General features: G+C 37.2%; 1 protein-coding gene across 6 annotated transcripts; it reads left to right on the forward strand.

Moving 5' to 3' along the window:
- The first annotated feature begins 663 nt into the window (after positions 1-663).
- On the forward strand, positions 664-23,245 carry LOC136031817 (NADH dehydrogenase [ubiquinone] 1 alpha subcomplex subunit 5-like). Of its 6 annotated transcripts, none has more exons than XM_065711670.1 (3): positions 664-772; positions 20,977-21,138; positions 22,999-23,245. In XM_065711670.1, the coding sequence occupies exons 1-3, from the start codon at positions 746-748 to the stop codon at positions 23,164-23,166; spliced, it is 357 nt and encodes a 118-aa protein (XP_065567742.1). In that variant the 5' UTR covers positions 664-745; the 3' UTR covers positions 23,167-23,245. The 6 variants fall into 6 exon arrangements, with proteins under 6 accessions (XP_065567742.1, XP_065567750.1, XP_065567717.1 ...); XM_065711678.1 differs by having other exon boundaries at positions 688-777; XM_065711645.1 differs by lacking the exon at positions 664-772 and adding an exon at positions 876-944.
- The last annotated feature ends 1,557 nt before the right edge of the window (positions 23,246-24,802 follow it).

The following is a 24,802-nucleotide window of genomic DNA, read 5'->3' on the forward strand; positions in this document are numbered from 1 at the left end:
AAGGATTCATTCTGATTCTTGCTGTTGTTTATCTTCTAATTACAGATTATGTTTTGATTCGATATGAATCTTGCTGTCATTTTTCTTCTAACAACAGATTTCGGTTTTCGGTTTCACTCATCATTGCCTCAGATTTTTTTTGCCTTTTGCCTCAGCTGCTCGAACATTCATCATCTTTCATTCGTCACATTTCATTCATCATCTTGTATAACATAGCATGACATAAAACTTGCTGCCATAGTAATCATACTAAAATAAAAGAGGAAACGGCTTCTAATTTGTAAGGGTTTAAAATTAACAAAAATTAAAAAAAAAAACTAAAGGAAAAGTAAACAAATCGATAGGACCTCCATTTTCAGACCATATGCATTGGAGCAGATTGTTGGGATAAGCCAACAAAGCCAATTTAGAGCATTATTTTTATTAGATAAAGGGATATTCGCATTATCCAGAGGGAATTCGGTTAGAGGAAAGTAAATACGAAAATAAAGCTATTTTTCAAAATCTATTTGGGAGAGTAGTTAAATAAAATACTATATTGTCTTTTGAAACACCTAAATTTTAGAATTTTGCTGATTTAGTACTGTTTTTTTCAAAATCAGGAATTTTTTTGACTCAGTGTCTTGTTTTTCAAATTACCGTTTTTTTTTTATCCAGTTGCAACTTAGAGACATAGTGCTTGACAATGTTTATTAAAAGCATAATTTTTTAAAGTCCAAAATCGTGCCCAAAACTTTTCTAGAAAATGGCATCAATAAAAACTGCGAAAGTGGTATGGTACGCTAAAATCATTTTCTCGTATGATCTATATCAGCCACAGTCTTCCAAATAAAATTATTGGTTTTGGTTTATCTGCTGCCTCAGAAAGTATCCTAGGTTCAGTTAGAGAAATGAATCTTTCTGGAGTGAATTCAAAGCCCGGATTAGTCCTATGGCTTGGGAAGGTGCTTTCGATAGAAGCTTATTATATAGGAGAAATCAGGGAAAACTCATGAGAATCCTGTCGTTGGATGCCATCAAGATCTATTATTATTTATTATTTAAGAATTAATGATGCTTCTTGACTACTAAGGTCCCTGTGTTGGCCCTGCAGTGCATTCCTGCAGCATGATTTGATCTCTGGGTCCCGTATTACCAAGCTAAGGTCAAATCCACTGCACCACCACAGGAACCCATCAAGATCAATTGTGTCATTAAATTAATTTGAACAATAGAGCCAGGTAGGCCTATAAAAATACAGGGACAATGTAGGCCTATATTTTGGGCTAAATATTTGACCAATTTGGAAGGAAGTATTAAAATAAAGTATGCTATTGTATAAAGTAGTTAGGATATTGAAAAGAATTGCACACATAAAAATATATAGGCTACAAAAATCCAACCTATGTATCAATATGCTTAGGCTATTACTAAAATCACTCAAAATTAAACTCTTAAATTAAAAAGTCATTGACTTATTGCCCAAGAGATCTTTTCAGAAACTACAATTTGCCCTATCTTAGGTAAAATTCTAGTTAATTGACTTCTTGCTATCTCAGAAAGGTTTAGGTTAGGAAAATGAAACTTTCAGGGATGAATCTACAGACTAAAGTATGTCCTGGGAAGGTAATTTAAAGCAACTACATCCACTCCTTCTCCCTCTAGAGGGCCTATTTATCCTAGAGGGCCCTCTACTGGTAGCCTATAGAAAATATATCAATAAAATGCTTATTTTCTGTTGATTCCAAAAATGTGACTTTTATTAGCCTATTTAAAATTTATTTCATAAATCACTAATATTACTTTTACCTTAAATTACCTTAAGATTTCAGCTTGGAGTAATATAAGAATTTTCTATCCTTGTGGTGCTCCAATGATGAAAAAAATTTGTTTGGTGTAGATTGTGGCTGTTTGATCTAGACTCTTTAGAGGACTCTACAGCTTCCCATTTGTAAAGGAACTCCTGGCAGAGCCATTCCTTATCAAGGTGGGACTTGAAAGTGTTGGTTGAAGTTGTAGAAACTGTTTCCTCAGACAGTTGATTCCACAGATTGATGACTCTGGCTGAAGAAATGACTTCTATGTCTACTTGTGGAATGCTGCATGGGGAGCTTCATTGAATGTCCTCTAGTACCAGGATACAAGGAATGTGCAAAGAAACTGGGAAGGGTATTTTAAGCAAGGATTTTCTTGGTTAAAATCATATCACCCCTTTTCCTTCAGTATGTCAGTGTTGACAGCTTCAAATAATGTTGTGTTTCTTTGGATGTAAATTTATTCACACTGCTAACCATCTTAGTGGCACAACACTAGACATCCTCAAGCAACTTCTTATGTTTTTTGAAAAAAAGGGCTGCCAATGACATTCCAACCTCCAGATGTGGTTGTGCAAGCACCTTATATAACTTCATAAAAACTCTTGGGTGTTGACTAAGATGGTTTTTTTATGATACCAAGGGATTTATTTGCAGAAGATGAAACAGACTTAGCATGAGTGCTAAACTTTAATTGGTGATCAAAAATAACTCCAATATCTCTGTCATCAGAAACAGCAGAAAGGAAGTTGTTTTGAAGGAAGTACTTATAATGCTTGTTGTGTTTGCCAAAATGGATGACATGGCATTTGTCAACTTAAAAATAAGGAGCCACTTATTAGCCCATCTTCCTAGACTGTCAAGATTGGTTTGAATTGATTGCTGGTCAGAGGGAGTAGCCGCTTTTCCAACTAGTTCTGATCATCAGCATAAAGGGTAATAAGATTTGAAAGAAGAGTGGGTAGATTGTTGACATAGAAGTTGAAAAGTGTTGGTCCAAAAATAGTGCCCTGGGGTAAGCCACTTGATACAATTGTGAGAGAAGAGAAATGAGGAAACTCTGAAATGAAGAAATGAGTGAATCAAAAACTCTGACACTCTGTGATCTTTCAGAGAGGAAGCCCATAATCCACTGTACAACACCTTCATTGACACTTGCAGCCTTCAGTTTGATTATGAGGAATCCATGACAAACCTTACCAAATGCTTTGGACAGATCAAGAAGAATCATGTCAACAGGAAGACCCTTATCAAGCAGTGTAGTCACTAATTTATATGTTTGGATGAGGTTAGTGTCAACAGATCTACCAGATCTGAATGCATGTTGTGATGTTGAGAGGATGTTATTAACTTTAAGATGTTCAATTAGAGCTTTGTTAACAAATCTCTTAAGCACCTTAACAACTACAGAAGTGATGCTTATAGCATGGTAATTTTCTGAGTCTTTTTGTCCCTTTTTATGGAAGGATACTCACCATCTGATTGAATGTTTGTTCTAAATGCATTGATTAGTAAGTATTGCAAAGGAAATGGAAAGTTGTACATGGCTTTTCTTGATTTAAGTAGAGCATTTGACAATGTTGACTGTATAACTCTATTTAGAATGCTTTTAGGAACAGGAATTCCATCACCCTTTTTAGGGTTCTTCTCTTGATGTATTGTTTGACCAGAAATGTGGTAAAGATAGCAGGAAGTAGTATATCTAGAGTTTTTTTTTTAATGTAAAAGGTGTAAAACAGGGTAGTACCCTATCACTGAAACTTTTTGCTATTTTTATAAATGATCTTGCCAAATACCTTGAAAAAAGGTGGGCACCAGTTATACACCTTGGAAATAAAGTATTATCATTACTATTATTTGCCAATGATATTGCCTTGTTCACCAGATTCAATTTGGAGCTACAAACTCTGTTAGATTTAACAGCTGAATATTTAGAGGAAAAGAAACTGGAAATAAATTATTTTTGTCATGACATGCTAATGCTAGCTCCGGCTATTGTAGTGAATAAATATATTCTATTCTATTAACACAAAAAATACAGAGGTGATGGTTTTTTGCCATAGACAATCAACAGGAAATAAAGATGAAGAAAGTTTTAATTTGAATGGTGAAGGTTGTGTCTCAGGCAATATATTTAGGATTCCATCTAACATCAAACAGAAGATGGAGCAATCATATTTCAAAGATGGCAAGTCAAGGAAAAGCAGCAATGGCAATGCTGTTCAGGAACTGTAAATTGACAGGAATAGGTGACTTAAAGATGCACAAAAGCGTGTTCAACTCAAAAATAAGGCCAATCCTCCACTATGGAGGGGAAGTATGGGGCCTAGAAGTGGCAAATTCAGTAGAAACTCTACAGCTACAATATTGTAAACAAATGCTAGGTCTGCACGCCACAACTCACACACTTTTCATCAAGGGATATTTGGGACTTTTCTCCATGAGAAAACATAGACAGATCCAATTAATTAAGTTTTGGCTGAAAATACTGCAATGTATTTGCCAAGATGAACCAAGTTCAATTCGAAAGAGCTACATCGCCTAAATTAATTTGAAGTTTTAGGTATTAAAATGGCTCATAGTGTTTCACAAAGTGTCGTTGTTCCACTTGTATTATGGGGAAAAAGTTCACCAACTCATAGTGTTTCATTGATTCTTGTATCAAGAAATCATTCTACCATTGTCACAGGAACTAGTCAAGGACAGATCTGTCTCTGGGATTTTGACTTATCTTCTCTCGAGGCAAAACCAAAATGCTTGATGCTGGGTCATACCGCAGCAATAACCTGTTTAGTAAGAGGATCAGTTAATGTTGATCTAACTAATGTCATATCTGCCTCAGCAAATGGTGAAATGTGTAGCTGGGATCTAGTAACTGGTCAATGCTTAGAGAGTGTAAAATTGCCGTACGTCCACACTTATATACAGGCACATCATGTTAGTTCTGGAGATTACATTCGGCTTTTCTGTATTGGAAAATATTCGGACATACTTATAATGGATCCAATGACCCTCGAAATATCAGCCACTTTAACTTCCCGGTACCATACTGATTGGTACTCAGCAATTCACGTTTTGAAGCCAGCTCGCAGACCAGACGACGTTGTTTTGGCTGTAACTATAAGAGGTGTTGTTCGAGTTTGGACTCTTGGTGGACATGAGCTGAAGAATAACGAAACAGTAACCGAGAACGAGAGTAAACAGGTTGATTGTATCAATCCAGTATCTATGACATGCTGTGTTTATAACCAGAGAACTGTACTTTTGGTGTCTGCGCAGTGTTGGCAGATTTACGATGCTGGGGACTTTTCTTTGCTGTCATCAAATCCAGCTAAAGATGGTGAACAATGGATGGGAGGTGATTTTATTGCGTCAGACCGAGTTATTATCTGGTCTTCTAAAGGAAGAACTTTTATGTTTAAGCTACCAACCAATTGCATTGTTGAGAACAAGAATTTCCACAACAAAGCTACGGATGGCGAGCTTCCATTTTCTCTATTGCATCCTTGGAACCCCATCTATAGAGCCTTTGTCTCAGCGTCCAGCATTCCATTATTGCATGGTTTCTCGAGACGGCAAAGTTTCCGTCTTGTCAATTGTTAAGCAGTATATTAGAAACCCAGGTTACAACAATCTGCAAAGTAAAGCATAATATAAGCACAAGCGTAGCGTAGCAAAACATAAGCTAAAGCACATGCACAACATAATAAGCAGGAGGATGTTACATCTCCTTTCTTCTGGACACTTTAACATGACAACAAAACTTAACCAAAATCTTCCATTTACGTGTATCCACCCTTTCTTCCCCAAAAAGGGAAAAGAAAGGAAATAAAAACAAAAAAGAAAAAAAAAACAACAACGACGACAACTTATAAATTAAGCCTTTTTGGAGGTTTGATTATTCTCCCAAGACGTGTCATGGCGGGTGGCGGTACTTCGTCCTGAATTTGGCTACTGACTTTTGGGCTTGACCCTGGGGCTTGAATAAGGACAGTTGGGGGTGGGCTTTTTGACGGGGTTGAGTACGCGCTTGGAGATGATGTGGAGTTCAACTGCGGTACCCCATTTGAGTTGGTATGCTGATATTGTTCTAGATCTGTGTCATCTGGGGACATTCTCAGGTATTTTCGGTTTCGACGATATGCTTTCATATCTTGAGTTTGCACGATGTACGATCTTGGCAGTTCGTGTTTGTGCAACACGACAGCTGGTTCCCAAGATTTTCCTTGGATCTGTGCTTCCACAGATTGCCCTTGTTTCAGTTCTTGAAGGTCCTTTGAGTGACGATTGTAGTACTTTTGCTGCCTTAGTTGGCACTCCAGGCGACTTTCAACAAATTCAGATTTGGGAACTATTTTGGGAGTGAGATGCTCAAGGGTACAGGGTATTGTTGATCGCAAGTTCCTACTCATTAATAGCTGGGCAGGAGACGCAATTCCGACTACTGGGGTATTTCTGTACTCAAGAAGGGCATTGCTCATTTCGCTTCTGCAAAATCGGGTCTTCTTTATCATGTTTTTTGCTATTCCAACGGCTTTCTCTGCCAATCCGTTTGACTGGGCATGATAGGGACTCGACGTTCTATGCTCAATGGACCACCTGTTGGTAAAGTCTTGAAATATAAGGGAGTTGAAATGTGGACCATTGTCTGAAGTAATGATGCGAGGGATCCCATGCCTTGCGAAATGGTCTTTTAGACGGGATATGACTTGATGGGATGAGGCAGCTGTCCCTATTCGGTCAACTTCGAAAAATCGACTGTAATAGTCAACCATTACGAGGAAGTGACTTCCTTCCAGATAGAACATGTCTATTCCAACATGTTCCCATGGGTGGTTAGGTATACCATGAGGCTTGAGAGATTCTTTCTGGTTGTTCCTTTGGTACGCTTGGCATGCTGGGCAACGTTTGGTATATTCTTCGATACTTTCTGTCATCCCTGGCCAATAAACGATTGTTCTAGCTCTTTGCTTCGTTTTTTCAATACCGAGATGGGAAGCATGCATGCTGTGCAAGATATCAGGGTGGAGGATTTCTTTTTGTAGACTTTCATCTTGGCTTTGAAGGTATAGGTGGGACAGTGTGTCTGGGACTGGGATCTCTTTACCAGGCCGGAAAATGACTGTAAGATCATATGGCTGAATCTGGAGCAACATTCTTTGGAGACGAGGAGATGATTTTTGCATTGGTCGATTAATAAGCGTTTCAAGTGTTTTGTGGTCAGTGACTACAACAAAGCTATGGCCATACAGGTACTGATGGAAGTGACGAATTCCAAAAACGATGGCGTAAAGTTCCTTTTCGATCTGAGAGTATTTCTGCTCTGTTGTATTCAATGAGCGGGAGGAAAACGAAATGATGTTCTCGTTCTGAATAAGGACTGCTCCAAGGCCTGATTTGGAAGCATCAACTTGTAGCTCTAGGTTACCAACTGAGGGATTAAAAGGGGATATGGTGCTACATATTGATTTTTTAATGGTATCGAACGCGTTGTCATGTACTTCTTCCCATACGAACTTATGCTGCTTTGATAGAGTTCGTAGTGGTTCGTTCTGGAATGATAGATTTGGGATGTAACGGGACAGGTAGTTTAGCATCCCTAATAGTGTCTGAAGTTCCTCGCGGTTGCGTGGTCGGGGCATTTCCTTCAGTGCGTTAACTTTGTTTGGATCAGGATGGATGCCATCCTTAGAGATCACATGACCAAAGTAAGGTATTGATTCGGACTTGAGTATGCATTTTGCTTTATTCAATTTTACTGTCCGTTCTCTGGCTCTGGTGAGTGCAGCTCGTGTGTTCACATCATGTTCAGTTTCGGATTTTCCTGAAATTATGATATTGTCAACTATGACTGAGAATCCGGGTACCCCCTCAAACGCTTCTTCCATTCGCCTCTGGAATTCATCTTGAGCGGAAATCAGGCCAAAGGGCATCCTCCTGAATTTAAATCTCCCAAATGGTGTCGCAAATGTTGTGAGCTCTGATGATTCTTCATCAAGGACTAGAGACCAGTACCCATGCCTTGCATCAAGTTTTGTGAAGAATTTTGCTCCTTCGTGCTTTTGAATAGCCTCATCAAAGGTTGGCATAGGATGGTGTGGCCTTTTTATAGCTTTATTCAGGTCATGCGGGTCAATACAGATCCGAAGTGACTTGTCTAGTTTCTCGACAATAACAACAGAATTAACCCAGTCTGTAGGGTGAGTGACCTTTTCGATGACACCTAGGCGTTCCATACGCTCTAGTTCTTCCTTGAACCTTGGTAGGACTGCAACAGGGATGCGTTTCGTTGGTTGGATTGTTGGTTGTGCTCCTTCTTTCAGAACAATCTTGCATTCACCTCTCAATTTCCCAATTCCATCAAAGAGATCTGCAAATTCAGTAAACAGGTCGTCTGATGACTCGTTGAGAGTAAAGATCCATTTTATCAGCTGCAACTTACGACTAGCAACAAATCCCAAGATTGGTGTGGGTGCTTCTTCTACTATGAAAAAGGTAAGCAGCTCACTGTTACCATTGTTGTGGGAGCAAAAGAGCTGGCAAGTACCAAGTACTGGGATCTTCTGTCCACAGAAACTGGTAAGGATTTGGCGGGTAGGGTGGATCTGTGGGCTAGGCTTGATGTTGTTCAGTAGAGATTTTGTGAGGATGTTGGCTTGAGCCCCAGTATCTACCTTGAATCTGACGTTGATTTGTTGTTCGATGCGTAGGACTGAGTAGGGTTGGTCATCTGCATTTTCTATTGACACCTCGTGAATAAAGAGTTCATCATCACTGCGCCTTACATCATTTGGGTCTGCTCTGTTTGACTCGATCGCGTTGATAGATTTCTTTCCACTTCTGCATACTTTTGCGAAATGGTTCATTTTGTTGCACTTGCTGCAAATTTTCCCTTTTGCGGGACATTTGTGCATGGGTGAATAATCCCCACCACACAAATAGCAATCTTGTCTTCTCGCTATGTTGGGTCTGGCAGGTCCTTTGGATTGCTTGTTATACTGGACGAAGTCGATTTCCTGCTTGATTTGTATTTCGTGGTTGGATGTCGCTGCTGTTGACATCAACTTTAGTTGTGCCTGGGTTTCTGTGTGGGCTCGAGCAGTAGTGATTGCTTGGGGAAGAGTTAGTGTTGGTCCCATCTGCAGTAGTTTTTCACGTATCTTTGGTGACTTAACTCCACAGATAAGTCTATCTCGTACCATTTCATCACGGATTGCAGCACTGTACTCACAATCACGAACCAAAAGTTTTAGATCTGTCACATACTGTTCCACAGTTTCAATGTCGTTCTGATCCCGTTTGTGGAAAACATAATGTGAGAAGATTGGATTTGCAGATGGACTAAAGTATTCATCGAACTTTTGCGTATACACTGCAATACGGTTTTTTTCAGCCTCGGTGAGAGACCAGGTGCTGAAGATGTCCCGTCCTTTCTCACCAAGCCATATTAGTAAAAATGCACATTGAACAGTCTCTGTCTTTCCACTCAAGGGGCCTGCAAACATGAGTGTTGCATGGCTTTTGAATCTATTCCAAGCTTCTTTGAGGTTGTCTGCTTCCCAATTAAGTTCAGGGTATGGGACAGTGGATTCCATTTTTCTGACACCATGTAGAAATTTCCGTCTTGTCAATTGTTAAGCAGTATATTAGAAACCCAGGTTACAACAATCTGCAAAGTAAAGCATAATATAAGCACAAGCGTAGCATAGCAAAACATAAGCTAAAGCACATGCACAACATAGTAAGCAGGAGGATGTTACAGTCAAGACTCATCAGAGCAGCATATGATGAATTACTTACCCTGGGACAAAAATCTTCATGGCCCTTCCATGTCAAAAAACTACTGGACAGCACAGGTCTATTGTATGCATGGAATGGAGGAAATGGTCTAATCTCAGATCAAAAAGTCTTTCTGTCACAGATCCAAACAAGGCTGGAAGACCAAGAAATTCAGAAATGGTGGAACAACCTTAGCCAGTTGGAAAGCTTAAGTTTTACTATAAGGTGAAAGAAAATTATGGTGAAGAGTTATATTTTAAATTAGGGATTCCAAAAATGCCAAGCTCTTAAGCTATATGAATTAGCAATATCTCTTGTAACATCAGGATTGTAAAAATCACCTCAGAAATATTCAAAGAAAATAACATTGTAAAAGAGACCATTAGAACTGTCAACTGAAGACTCAAAAGATGGTCTTATGAACAACAAGGGGGAAATGCTAGAGGTTCTTGAAGTTCATTGTATGGGCAAGCCAGATTCTAAGGGACTATCAAGCATTAAGTGTCCTCTTTATCTTACCTGCCAGTTCCCAATTTGACTTGGTCTTCCTTTTTGGCTAGCTAAAAGCTCATAACATACACCAAGAAAAGCCTCTCCAATGCTAAAAAATGTTTTAAGCTTGATCACTCATCTAAGAACTGTTCTTCCTCTGAATTAGGGCCCCACAATTGCCTTGGCAATCACTCCTTGTCTACAGAAAGTAGATGTACTGAAGTTCCTAAATGTAGGCTACCCATTGTGATGGTAGTCATCAATCAACAGATCACAATTTATGTCGAAAATATGTTCAAAGGGCTAAAGTTCTAAGGATTGCCTGTCAAGATAATGTTCCTTTCCCTATAGCAGCAATGGAGCTGGTCAAACTCTCCAAAGTGCCATCAGGTCCAAGATCTAATAAGGTTAAGGAAGTGAATTTAACCCTTTCTCCAAACCCCTGGCTACAGGTCTTCAAAATCAGGTACTTCTACCTCCTATTGAGGCATCTCTCCCTCAGTTGGTTAAGGAGTAACCAATGTTGTTAAAGTAAGTCCAGCCCTCCACAATCCTAGATCTAATCCCATATCTTGGTCTGAAAAAGTGGCAGCTTCTCCTAATATATCTACTCAAGTCAACATTATGCAAGACAGAGTTGGACCTCATATTACAAATTTAGTTAAATATGTTGCATCAGTGGACCAAATCTTCCAATCAAATTTTTTCTAAAGACAAAAAATCTAGTATAACAAAAGAAATGGCAGAATACTACTTTTCTTATTCTATTTTCAATGAATAGGGACAGAATTATCATCAATTTGCTCAAAGTATCATGCATGTCATCTATTCAACCTCTCCTATGTTAGCTAAGCTGCAGATCCTGTAATGGAATTGTGTTTCCTTAAATTCAAATAAACTTGCGGATCTTATCCAATGTGCAAATAACAATAGACTAGGGATTATTTGTCTACAAGAGACTAATCTTCATCAGTTCAAGAAAATCAAAATGCCTGGGTGCAATTGCTACATGAAAGATAGATCATCTAATAGAAGGGAAGGGGTGTTGCCATCTTTGTTCATGATTCAATCCAACATTCCCCTCAACCTTTATTTATTTAAGGGATGAAATTGATATTGTAGGTATAATAATTATCCAAGCTAATGGTAATCATCTTGCCATAAAATCACTGTATAACCCTTGCAGGAGCAAGGACATCCATGTCTTGGAATCTGAACTATCAGGTAATAATACCTTTATTTTTGGGGATTTTAATGTCCATAGTCCTCTCTGATAACAATCACCTGGTAGCAACAAAGCAGGAAGAGGTATAGAGTTTCTTTTGTCTAATTTTCCAGGCACTTTGATTTTCACTCCATATAATTTCCAGATCAGGTATAACTTTTGATCTAACTCTTTCTCAGCTATAGATTGGCTTCTAGATCCTTCGTCATATTATGATCTATTTCAGATGGTAAAGCTCCCATCACTGCAATCTAATCATTCTGCAATTCTTACATCAATTCAAGATTTGTACTTTTTTCCGAAACTCTTCATACCTGTATTTAATAACACCAAAGGCAATTGGTCCCTTTTTTGTGAGATACTAGAGAAATAGACTTTTCCTTTGTTTCTTCCAATTCTGATATTAATGCCATTGAGTCTAAGTTGAAATCAATCCTCTTGCAGTCAGCTAAAATGGCAATACCAATGACTACGTTACATTTTTACAATGGCTCCAAAAGACCCAAGTACTGGTGGAATGACAAGTGTAGGGTTGCAGTTCAGGCAAAACAAAGGCATGTAAAATGTTTCAAAAGCACCCATCTCAGTCAACAATAATCTCTTACAAGCAATCATGTGCTAAGGTGAAACTAGTTTAAGGAAAGCTAAACAGGGTACATGGTTTAACTTCAGCTCAAGTATTAGCTTTAGAACCACAATTTCAAGAATTCACCATTTCATTAGTCAACTAAATAGTGGGAAGCAGTCAAATGATGATCATAAACATGATATCATTCAGGATGGCTATCCAATTGTCTCAGATAAAAAGAAGGCAGGTATGTTTACTAATATCTATAAGAGTGACTGCTCAGATTTTCATTCCAACCAACCTCCTTTTTGCACTCTGCCTCTTACCCATTCATATAAAGGCGCCCTGATGAAACCATTTTCCCAAGAGGAATTCAGTGTAGCAATCAACTCTCTTAATATCATGTGTTCCCCAGGTCATGATGGTATTTATATGAAGTGGATTCTTGAGTCCCCAAAGGTGGTTCATACTACCCTCTTAGATATTTACAATCTTATTTGGTTAAGCCAAAAGTTCCCACATGCTTGGAAGACTGCTCAGGTATTTCCAGCTTTAAAACCCTCTTAAATCATCCAGTGATCTCAAGTCTTACCATTCTATATCAGTTTTGCCTTCCTTCAGAAAAGTTCTGGAAAGGCTTGTCCTATCAAGAATTGAGTGGTTTGCTGAAGTCAATAATCTCTTTCCCAGTGAACAAACAGGTTTTAGAAAAGGACATAGCTCTTTAGGCAACATTACCAGGCTAGAAATTGGTGTTTGTAGCTCTCTTAAAACAAGACATGTCACATGGCTGTTCTGTTTTATTGGTCTGATGCCTATGGCAATGTAGTTCACAATAATTTACTGAAACTTTTAATTAATCCTGACTTCCCTTACACTTTCATAATTCTTATAAAGTTTTTCTAACTGATAGATGTTATTATGGTCAAGTAAATCAGTCTAGAGGTGAATTAAGTCCTATTACAAGGGGTCTTCCTCAAGGTGTAATATTGAGTCCTCTTCTATTCAACTTGTATGTCTCTGAATTTCAAGTATATCATGGCCTTTTGGCCTTTATGCAGATGATGTGATTATTTGGAAGTCTGGATGGGATATTGGCCTTCTTCAAAGTCTTATTCAACAGGATATAAGATTAGTCCAGAGATTCTCTTTAGCTTTTGGCTTCCCAATCTCAAACAGTAAAATTAAGGCCACTATATTTACTAATGGTACCACACATCCTCCTAATCCATTCACAATTTTTTAGAGGGAGATCCCATTCTGCAATTCAGTGAAGTTACTTGGTTTATGGATAGATTCTAAAATGTAGTGGCATGAACATATGAATTCTTTGAAATCCTGATTATTCAGAGACTTTGTACTCTAAAGAGACTAAGTGGGGATCTAAAGAGACTAAGAGAGTAAGTGGGGATGTCATCCTAAACTTCTATTGGATTTCTTCAAATTATACATTTGTTCAAATCTAGAATATGTTATCTAATTTTTCTCAGCTCGTCCCCCATCCTCATTTAACGTCCTTTAATCTTTACAAAATTCTGCTATTTGTTCAACTGGAGGTACCAAATTGGAATCAATACTCTCCTTGTGCATATCCCTTCACTTAGTACCCTCTGTCGGAAATGAGTCCACCAGGTTGTCAAGTAGAACTTATCTTAATTAATAAAAACCTGATTCCAAATTATGAGATCCTGACTATTTTGGCTGAACAGATCTTAAAGGTATACCCTAATCATAGAAAAATATATACGGAAGGATCTGTCCAGAGTGAGAGAGCTGGAGCATGAGCATGTATCCCATCCCTGAAACTGAACCTCTATTCTCCTCTCTCATTGGGATCTTCTATTTTGTCTGCTGAATTATGTGCCATTTACCTGGCCCTGGATGCGCTTATAAATTATAACATAGAATCTGGAAATATACTCTATCTCTCTGGCTCCAAATCAGCATTACTATTGCTCCAATGTATTAATAGAATTCCCAACGACAAGGATTTATATAATATTAGAAGACAGCTTCTTAATCTTAAGACTAAAGGTAATCAGATTTATTTCCAACATGTTCCAAGTCATAAAGACATCAAATATAATGATATGGCTGATTCTCTAGCAGCAAAGGATTCCATGTTAATCCCTAGTCCTTCCTCTGTCCTCAGTTTATGAGTATCAGTATCAGGCTAAGATCTAATTTTAGCTCCATTTTATACTAGACTAAATACTGTGCTATATTACAAGCTGAAATCAGGTGCCCTTCTTCTAAATAGATTATTATTGAATTGGAAGCTACATCATCACTTTTATGCCATGTCTGCTTCTCAGATGAAACTATTCAGCATGTATTATTTGATTACCAGGCTCTGAGTGAGGAGACTATTTCTCTAAAGCGTTTCTGTTCCTTGGCAAAGATTCAAAATACTTATACAGCTATCCTGAACTCTAACCTGCCTTGGCACATTGATTGTAAGATATTTAAGGCGTGTATTTTATATCTTAAAGAAGAGACAAATTTTTTTAGTGATTATTAAAGCATGCAGAAGTCAATTTAATAGGAGATGATTTACTTATAGATTTTGATCGTGCAGAAGAGAGCAGGAGCGGTTAGGAAGAGCCATATTGGTACTGACTGGCCTAGTGCCCTTAAACTGCTGAGGACAGGTTGCTCAGGTACATGCACTTCCCACAATCAATAGTAATGTATATAATAGTGTACACTCATTGTTTTCTGACTAGAGGATAATAGTGCTTCCAATGGCTAGTTTTTTCTGATGAAGGAGTTAAAGACCTTAAATTACTCTTGCCAGCAATAGGATGATCCTGTGTTCATATGTCAGTGAAGATTGTATGCTGACTGCTCAGGTGAGTCCCAAAATAATTGCCAGGTCTTATTGCACTATTCCTTGTCAACTGGTGATTTGAATTAATCAATGCTGGCAGAAGAGTATGTTTCCTGGTAAAATGAGTTCCATAGATTCACCATCCAATTTGAAAAGAATTTGCTTTGTAACCTTGAGTTGGCTTGCTTCTTGAAAAGTTTTGATCATGTCCTCATGTCCTTGAAAAGACATTTGGGATAAGTTCTTTATGGTTGAGCAGCTTGAATGCCATAATCATATCTCCTCTCTTTTGGCAGTAAGTCAGTGAGGTTAAATTTAGTTTTTCAAGCTAGGAGAAGTAGGGTATTTATAGAAACCTTGGATGCCTTTTAGTTGTATGCCTCTGAACTGCTTCTAGAATTTCTTGGTTAGATTTATTAATTGGATTGGCACTGCACATGCCAAATTCTAGCTTAGGTCAAATTAGACCTTTATAGAGCTTTGAAGTTGCTAATTATGAATGACTACTGAAATTTTTATTTAAATATACTGAGAGACTGACTGGTCTTTGCTGCTACAGTCTGGGCATGCAAACTGAAATTTAGCTGTTCATCAACCCAGATCATTTTCAGCATGAAGGTTGCCTTGTTTATGAACAATAAAAAAGTATATAACTTGTATATGAACAATAGGTTGCCTTGTTTTGTCCATTGACTCAATTGAGTACTGGTGTCCTGAATGTTTATTGCTGAAGTGAATAACCTTGCATTTCTGGGCATTGAATTTCAGTTTCCAAGTCTCATTTTAACTAATCAGTCAAACAAAAACATTTAAGATCAATCTAAGATTTCATTCAACTATAGGTCCCAGGGAATTCTTGCTGTCCATTTCTAAGCCAGGTTAAGTGCTTCTCTGTAGACTTGAGAAGATGTGTTGGTCTCCATCCTGCAATGGCTCTAGGACCATTGCTTTTCTTGAGGCCAAAATTATTTCAGTGATTTAGAGAATATCAAATTGCAACTCAGAATGTTACAACATAAAGAAATAAATCTCATGTCAATGTTTTGACTAATTTCAAATTTGATTATTAAGGATTTTGGAATCTTGTAGCCCAGAAGTAGAGAACATGAAATTTGGTGATATAGACTTTCTTTACTTTGGCAGGAAGGATAGGGTATGTAGACAGGGAGTAGGGCTCATGATGAATAAGGTAGCTGTTAAGTCCCGTTTAGATTGGGAAGGTATTAATAATAGAAGTATAATTGCTCATTTTATAATAAAAAGTATCAATCATAGTAGGCTCGTGTAGCCCCTGTACAACCAAATGATGAAGATAGTAGCGACTCAGACGAATTTTATTTACAGTTACAAAAACAAACAGACTAGCTTCCAGGTAAAATATGGCTTTTTTCAGCAGATTTTAATGCCCATGTTAGTAGCAATAGGGATAGATGGTATCTTACCCTAGATAAATTTGTTGTCAAAAAATAAATTAGTAATGAATAACACGAAAGTGTTAAAACACCTTCATGGAACATAATTTGGTATGCCATACCTATAATTTAGGCTGTTTATCCATTCCTAAAAGTTTCATTCTTTTAACTACACTACTTTCTAAGCTAGCAAAATTTCCTAGACTAGAATTTTACCTAAGGCTCAAAGGGATGTCTGAATTCAGAAAATCACATACATTAGGTCACTGGCAGTTCTAGGCCATATCAGGGGGGCAGGGGCTGCCCCCCCAGTATTTCTGACATTAAATTCTGTTTATGTTATATAAAAGGTATACCTGTGGTATACCCTGTCCCCTAGATTATGAAGCCTAAAACTGCTGCTGCATCAGGTGGTGCATGTCAGGTGCAGCTGAACTGTGTAGTACATATGCTGCTCCATGGTGGTGAAAAGTTAGCACCCCTTTGCTGAAGTTTTTAAAAGGGAGAGGCCTTCAATTAAAGTATCACTGACAATCAATGAAAATGTCTTTTTGTCTAATAAGACAAAAATTTTAAGATCCTTTTAGTTCAAATTAGGCACATAACTTCCATCTGTCATGCATTCACATGCACATAGACAGTGTCTAAGCACACTGGTCAAAAACAGCAAAACTTTGGTGTTGAGAATTGCAGACAACATTTGCCATCCAGATATTCTAATGCTTAATCTGAACAATGTAGTGCAATTTTTAAAAATTAGGAGGGGGACAGAACCTCTTTAAGGCTGTAGACTATTCAAGATTGATTTGACCACATTAGAGATAAAGAGTTCCTGTAAATTTGACCTTCTTTGGACAAAATGAATGCTTTGAGGCAAAAACTAGCAGAAAACTCTCTTTGCTTTGATGCACTCTCAAAAACTCCCAAAAATCGTTCTTTTTACTAACATTTTCAGCTAGGATACGCAAATCATTGGCATAATCTAAGTCTAGTAGAGTTACACCTTCCTTCCTATTTTAGTCTCTCCCATAGGTTTTGCTGTGTTCCTTAGGACAAAGTCCATCAAAGTCATTCATATACAGGGGGATATAGTGCAACCCTTCTGAACTTCTGGTTCAAGAAAAAACTAGATACTAATCTCAATTCCTATCCTAAATGCAGTAATGTTGTTCTTATACTTAGCACTGGTCACTTTAGTGTATTTATCTGGAATACCATACAAGGATACAAAAGTTATTTCAAACATGAGGGGGCTAACACTTTGTAAACCCCCTGCTCTTTATGCTAAATTGTATTTTTTTTTTCAAAATTCTTTAAGAAACACTGCACTAATACAAGGACTGTTGAGTTTGAATTAAAAGTTTCTTTAAAGGACTTCAAGACATTAGCATAAAGACCTAGAGTTGAGAAAGTGGATTTATGGAATAATTTATGTTCATTTTAGGTTCTAATTTTGCTCCTTACTTTCAGCTGAAAAAACTTGTTTTTTTATTTAATTATACTGTAGGATCATAATTTGGGCCACTGCCTGTCTTTTGTTTAATTTGCTGATCCTCATTGATCTTTGGTAAAATTGGAGCTAGTAAATGTATTACTCTCAATGTATGAGGACCTATTTTAGGCCAAATAAGAAGCAAATTCCAGAACTAAGATAATCTCCAATCTGTAGCTTTTATTGATTTGGGGGCGGCATTTAACACACCCTCTTTAGATTAAAAAAGTCCTCTTTTGGTATTTTCATTGAAACTACTACTACCACTACTACTAACAACTTACTGCAGCACCAAAATACCCAAGGGCAACACAGCTTTGTCTGCTCCTTTATCTGTCTCTATAATCTATTTATAGACCCCTTCTTTGCATCCTCCCTAGAATGTCCAATTTCACTTAAAACCTTCTCTACAGCCTCCTTCAACCCAATTCGGGGACAACCTGCTTTTTGTTTTGCCCTAAACGGTTTGTCAAAAAGGACAATATTTCCAATTTTTACCTGCAGACCATATCCTAGCTACTACAACCTTTTTTAATTTTTTACCTGCAGAACATATAGCCATTGCAGCCTTTATCTTGTTGAAATAAATCTTCTTGGTATTTTCATTTGATAAGCTAGAAATTGACCTGTTTCCATTCAGCCACATAAACTTCAGTAAAATCTATAAAATGGGAAATATAAAAAAAAGCAAATAAAAAAATATCAAGCATAAAATAACTTGTAGTGATTTTACTGGCTGAAAACTCCATTTTGTATTTGGTTAGTATGGTAAGTTGAAATAGCTTATTTGATTATAATGCAAAAAATGTTGCTCCATTTTTGTTTCCACAATTATAATTGTATATATCAGTTCAAACAAAAAACCAAAAAGTTGGTGGTAACAAACTGTTAGTAAAGAGCAACTCAGTCCAATAATAACCAAATCTTTAAAAATTAATTTTGACAACAACTGATACCATATGTCAAGAGAATTGGCTTTTTATGCTGATTCCAAATATACAAAGTTCATTAAGTTTAATGTTGCCCATCAAAAGCTACAAGCTGGAGAAAATATGCCTGATTTTGTAAAAGGGGAGAAATGCCCCCAAAAAGTCAAATGGTCTCTAAAAACATCACCATCAGATTCAACATATCTGAAAACCATACAATAGAGGTTTCAAGCTTCTATTGTACAAAAACATAGAATTTTGTATTTTTGCCTGAAGACAGATCATGAATGCATTTTTATTTGTTTGTTTTGCGGTTTTTCCCCGGGGACAAGGGATCAACTCAAACCAGTAGTCCTAGGAAATCGGGAGGGGACCCAATTTAATAAAAATATAAAGTTTCAGTGCTCTTTTTATGTAACCAAGAAGGTTGGAGGGTAACTAGGCCCCTTCCAAAACCCCTTTTGCTCAAAGACATCTGATAACAATTGGAAATAGTCATTTGATTCAGCTTGAACTTTTCAGTTAAAGTTTAATCCAGTTGAAATATCCAATAACAATGCCTTTGGGGATGACTAGACCCCGCATAGCCACTTAGGAAAATGCTTCAATTTATGTGATTTGTCCATTTTTGGATTTTTGTATTTGTTATTCTGGAATGTAGAAACTTTTTTTCGGGGGGATTTCTGTGGGGAGGATATTTTACAAGAAACACTTTCTACAATAAATTTTTAATGGGGGGAGGGTTCCTTCCATTATCTGAACAAGAGACAGGAGCTTATATGGCACTTGTGACAAGGTTGGAACCTAAAATTAGACTTGGTGCTAGAGTTATCGATTTTGCTGTTCTATTTTCATTGTCCTAGCATGTCAAAAAGCATTGAACTTCCCAAAGCACTAAAAATCCCTCCAACTCCCCCAAAGAGATCAGATCCGGTCCAGTTATGTAAATCATGTGTCTAGAACTTATGCTTATTCTTGAACTTGCCAAAGCACTGGAAATCCCCCCAACTCCCCCAAATAGATCAGATCCGGTTATGTCAATCACGTATCTAGAACTTGTGCTTATTCTTCCCATCAGGTTTCATTCTAATTTCTCCACTCTAAGTGTTTTCCAATATTTTCATTTCTTCCCTCCACCCCCAATGTCCCCGGATCCAATCCGAATTGAAGATGAAGCATCTGAGATATGAGATCTTTCTATATATCAATTTTCATTAAGATCTGATCTCCCATTTGTAAGATAAACGTACCTCAATTTTCACGATTTTCCCTCCTTCCAGCCCCCCCCCCCCCCCCAGATGGTTGAATAGGGGAAACGACTGTTATTAAGTCAATTTATGTAGGTCTCTCATCCGCCTGCCAATTTTCATTGTCTTAGGATGTCCAGAAGCACCAAACTCGCCAAAGCACTGGAAACCCCCCCCCCCCAACTCCCCTAAAAAGAGCAGATCTAGTCTGCTTGTTTTGATCACGCATCTAGGACTTGGGCTTATTCTTCCCACCAGGTTTCATCTCGATCTCTCCACTCTAAGCCTTTTCCAAGAGTTCAGGTTTCCTCCTCAGACTCCCCCCCCCCAATGCCACCTGATCCAGTCGAGATTTAAAATAAGAGCTCTGAGATCCGAGGTCTTTTTAAATAAGATCCGATCACTCTTTTGTCAGTTAAAAATACCTCTTTTTTCGAATTTTCAGAATTAACTATCCCTCCACTCCTCCCCCTCCCAGATGGTGGAATCAGAGAAGCAACTATTTCTAATTTAATCTGGTCCGGTCCCTGGTATGCCTGTCAACTTTCATCGTCCTAGCTTATCTGGAAGTGCTCGAACTAGCAAAACCAGGACCAACAGACAGAAATTATGATCACTATATAAGTTTTTTTGTTACTTAAATGAAGTAACAAATTAAAACTTAAAATGAAGAGCAATTTTATTCTGTATATGAGAGGGAGCTACCCCATCTTCAACCCTAACTCTTTATGTGAAATTTTGTCTTTTTGTTTCAATTCTTTGCTTGTAAAGTGTTTTAAAGAACTTTACGACTCTTTGTTCTCCTTTTACAACATTTTTTAAACTACTGTAAACTTCTAAGGTTTTTCTGTTCCTTGTTCTCCTGTATAAATATATTCTTGTCTCTTATGTCAAATTCTATAGGAGTGCCAAAGCACTATTTAAGCATTACCCTGCAATGTTGTTATTTTTTGTGTTTTTTAAGGTAATAATTAAAAATGTATGATTGTTGCTGTGTATTTTTTGCCTGTGTTATTCCATATCTTCTCTGAAGTACATTCACATCTGCGAAACCAACCAGTTGATAACGGCTTCTTGCAGAACCTTTTTCAAATTTAATTTATTTTCCTTATAAAACAGGCTGAACATTTTAAAATAAATCCCTAAGGATTTGACATTGGTATGTGAGTTTCATTAAGTAATTACAAAATCAGGAACTTTGACTTGTAGGCCACTGGATTGACTGACTTAGCAGTATCAAAAACTCCTCATCACACACTTTCTGTTCTTTATGGGAAGATACTACGAGCTCTGCAGAAAATGCCTGAAAGTGCAGCTTACAGAAAATATACTGAACAGATTGTCATGGAAAGAATGTCTGTTGTTAATGCAGTAAGTTACTATTGTATTTGTTGTCTTTTTTGTGTAAGAAATCTCTTGAAACTGACTCTGCTATCAACTACAACACATTAAGACTCGTCCATAATAATAATGTATTTGGGGAATTTTTTGGGGGATTAGAAGTCGTTTCTCCTTAAGACAAGTTAATGATTTTCAGAAACTTTCATATTGTATTTCTTCATACTAGTTTGATTTAGGACAAGATACATCTATGTAAAAAAGATACCATCAGAGAAAGAATAAAGGTAATATTGTATTACTTAAAAAATTAAAGGAGTATTTTCGTAAACACAATGAAGTCCTGGAAGATGTTATGAAACCATAAGTGCTTGATCTAGAAAAGCCATCAGCTCATTGGTTTTTAAACATATACAGTCTAGACCAATGGAAGAGGACAAAAGACTAGGTAGAGTTTTATTTGCAACAACAGTAAAGCACAATCTAAAGGAGACTGATCATCAAGAACATGGGCCTTTGATCATTAAAAGATAATGTTCCATTCTTCATCTTGTAAATGACATCAGAGGCTTGTTCTAAAAAAAATAGTCGCTTATAAACTGCGACCAACCTATTAAGCTTGATTAAGCTCTTCAGACTGAAGCCTGAAAATACAACATTTTGAGAAATTTAAATTTTTGTCACCCCCTTAATCAGCCATGTTTGATTGCTATTGATTTCGGATACCATTTCAAATAAAATCATCATTAGAACCAAAATATGGAAGAGCTAAAGAAAAATACTGAGGCCATAAAATTATCATGCACCAACAACAACATGGACCTATTATGCAAACATTGCCATTAAAATTCAAATTGTTACCACTTCGGGTATGAACTCTTTAGGCTAATTGAAAAAAATAGGTCAAACAGTAATTGAATATAGAATATTTAGTTGTTCATTAACGATGTTTTATTCCAAAAGATCATGGGACCTGACTCCTGACCCTTCCTCTATGACCCCTCCCCCCGATATGTTTCATTACTAGCTAGGAAATTAACTGTCTGCAAAAGGATATACTACTCTCATCAAGGAGTAAAGTGCATTATTGTACTTACTGTATTATTGATCATCAGAAAAAACAGTTGCTTCTATTTGTTAGGCTACTGTACTGTCTTTTGCTTTCAGTCATGATATCCATGGTTAGTTTTTTTTTGCCTCTTGACTATCTTTTTTATGCATCTAGTTGCATATACATCTTCAGTCTAATTAATTTATCCTACGGGTATCAGGGACGTCAATTCACAAAAGTTGAATGACAATACAATGAATTGTGTGCTTACAAGTGAAGGATTCGAGGATTAAGTCTCGTCTGCCATATCCTCATGTACAGAGTATCCACTGAGTATCCTTGACTGGTTAAGTGAATCTTTCATCAATCTGTGTAAGCTAATCTCTCTCAATGTCTGTTTCATTCTTTCTCTTTCTTCTTGTCACTCTCAGTCTCTCACTAACTCACTCACCTCTGTTTTAAATATCAACCTAAATGTTTTATGATTAGATTCATCAGAACCACCTTGACTACATTTGATAGTCATTCCAAAGCCTTTCTTTTTTTTATTATGAATAAGTTCATTTAGCATCTCTATAAGCTTGAAATTAGATTTGAAAAAGAAACTGAATATATAATGATGGTTACTACTGTTGTATCACCCCAAAGAAAATCACAACATGGGTATAAAAGACAGGATTTTTTCTAATACTGGGGAACGGGATATCTCTCGTCCCAAAATTACGTAGGCCAAACAATATTGAATCCATTTTTTTCGATAATCCCTTTCAGAAACATTATTTTGGCTCTCTTAGAGGGCGTGCTGATTTCTTCTTCTTTAATTGCTTTTTCCCTTTTTGTAGGAAAAAGACATAGCTGTCCTGGAAAAGAAAGTCGGGTGTGGACAAGTTGAAGAATTGATTATACAGGCAGAAAATGAATTAATATTGGCAAGAAAAATGCTTACTTGGAAACCATGGGAACCACTAGTACGTGAAGCCCCGTCAAGCCAATGGAAATGGCCACTATAAATAACCTCTTTTGCCTATTAGAAACTATGCTTATGTCTTTATGTATATCAATAAAATAATAAGAGATTTTTTAAATCCATCCATTTTTAATTTGGTTTGTTGTGAGTCTAGATACTGCGTGCATCTAGGTTGTAAAAGGGCGTATCTGCGATATTTCAGGAACGGCTAAGTTCATCAAATTTAAACTTCCAGACCATGTTCAGGCAGAGTGTTGAAACTAGATCAAAAGAAACTACGTGTATCCAGGTTGTCAAAAGGGAGTGTCTGGAATATCTCTGGAATGGCTACTGGTATTATATTGCAATTTAAGGGGAGTGTTGAGGGGTCTTGAATTAAATCAAAAGAGTTGAATTGCATTTAGATTATCAAAATGAGATAGATGCAATATCTCAGAAACAGCTGAGGGTACCAAGTTCAAACTTTAAGGGAATGCTGAGGCGGTTGAGAGGTGAAAATTTATTTAAAAGAAACTATGTGTATTCAGATTGTCAAAAGAGTGTCGGCGCAATACATCAGGAACAGATAAGGAACTATCTACTTTAGAAATTATTACTTTTGAACTTTCAGGAGATGTTGAACTAAATCAGGACCATACGTGCATTCAGCTTGTTAAAAGGGCATATCTACGATATATCAGGAACGGCTGAGGGTATTATTCGAAACTGCCAGGGAATGTTGAGGAGGACACCGAACTAAATCAAAAGCCATTAAGTACACCCGGTTTGTCAAAAAGGTGTACATGCAGTGTCTCAGGTATAGCTAAAGATAAGTTGAAACTTTCAGGAAATACTGAAGGGGGAGGGCGCTGAACTAAGTAAAAAGGCATTGTGTGCATCCAGTTGTCTAAAAGGACCTATCTACAATATCTCTGTAATGCTCAGGGTGTTAAAAAAATGAAATTTTTATAGTATGTTGAGAAGAACTATTGAACTACCATCAAAACACTTTATCTGGATCCTGGTTGTTAAAAGATTGTAAATGCAACATCTTAGAACGGATAAAGATATCAATTTGAAACTTTCGGGGAACGTTAAGGAAATATTGAACTGAATCAAAAGACACTAGATGCAGCCAAGTTGCCAAAAGACCGCATCTTCCAAACAACGAGAACGCCATAAGGTATTTGACTGAAATTTCCAAAACCGGACAAGATTTTGAGCTAAATTAAAAGGTACTATAAGCATCCATATTGCCAGAATGGCGTGTGTGGAGTATTTCCGGAAAGGCTAGGGTTACTAAGTTGAAACTTTTAGAGAATACTGAAATTAAATAAAAAACACTACGCGCTTCCAGGTTGTCAACAAGACGGCTAAGGATATTGGGTTGAAACTTTCAGAGAATGTTGAGATTATTTGGCTAAATCAAAAGACAATATATCCAGTCTGGTTACCAAAAGGACATTTCTGTAATATATCATGACCTTCAAAGGCTACGAAGTTGGAACTTTCAGGGGATTATGAGAAGGGTGCTGAACCAAATCAAAAGATGCTATGTGCATCAAGTTCGTAAAAAAGGTGCATTTGCAACATTTCAGTGATTTGGGAACAGCCAGTTTTGCCGACATTTTTCCCTGTTAATGGTGAGCTTGAAAATATAAAGATAAGCAAATGCAAATAAATAATATAGAATGGACATA

The sequence above is a fragment of the Artemia franciscana genome, chromosome 1, assembly GCF_032884065.1.
Source record: "Artemia franciscana chromosome 1, ASM3288406v1, whole genome shotgun sequence".
In the NCBI taxonomy this organism is placed as follows: domain Eukaryota; kingdom Metazoa; phylum Arthropoda; class Branchiopoda; order Anostraca; family Artemiidae; genus Artemia; species Artemia franciscana.

Excerpts from the sequence above, each read along its gene's own strand:
- LOC136031817 (XM_065711637.1), top strand. The coding sequence starts at position 15,991 with ATGATGAAGATAGTAGCGACTCAGACGAATTTTATTTACAGTTACAAA. Across the intron at positions 16,060-20,976 it reads ACAAACAGACTAGCTTCCAG|GCCACTGGATTGACTGACTT; the intron begins GTAAAATATGGC and ends TTTGACTTGTAG. Across the intron at positions 21,139-22,998 it reads GAATGTCTGTTGTTAATGCA|GAAAAAGACATAGCTGTCCT; the intron begins GTAAGTTACTAT and ends CCCTTTTTGTAG.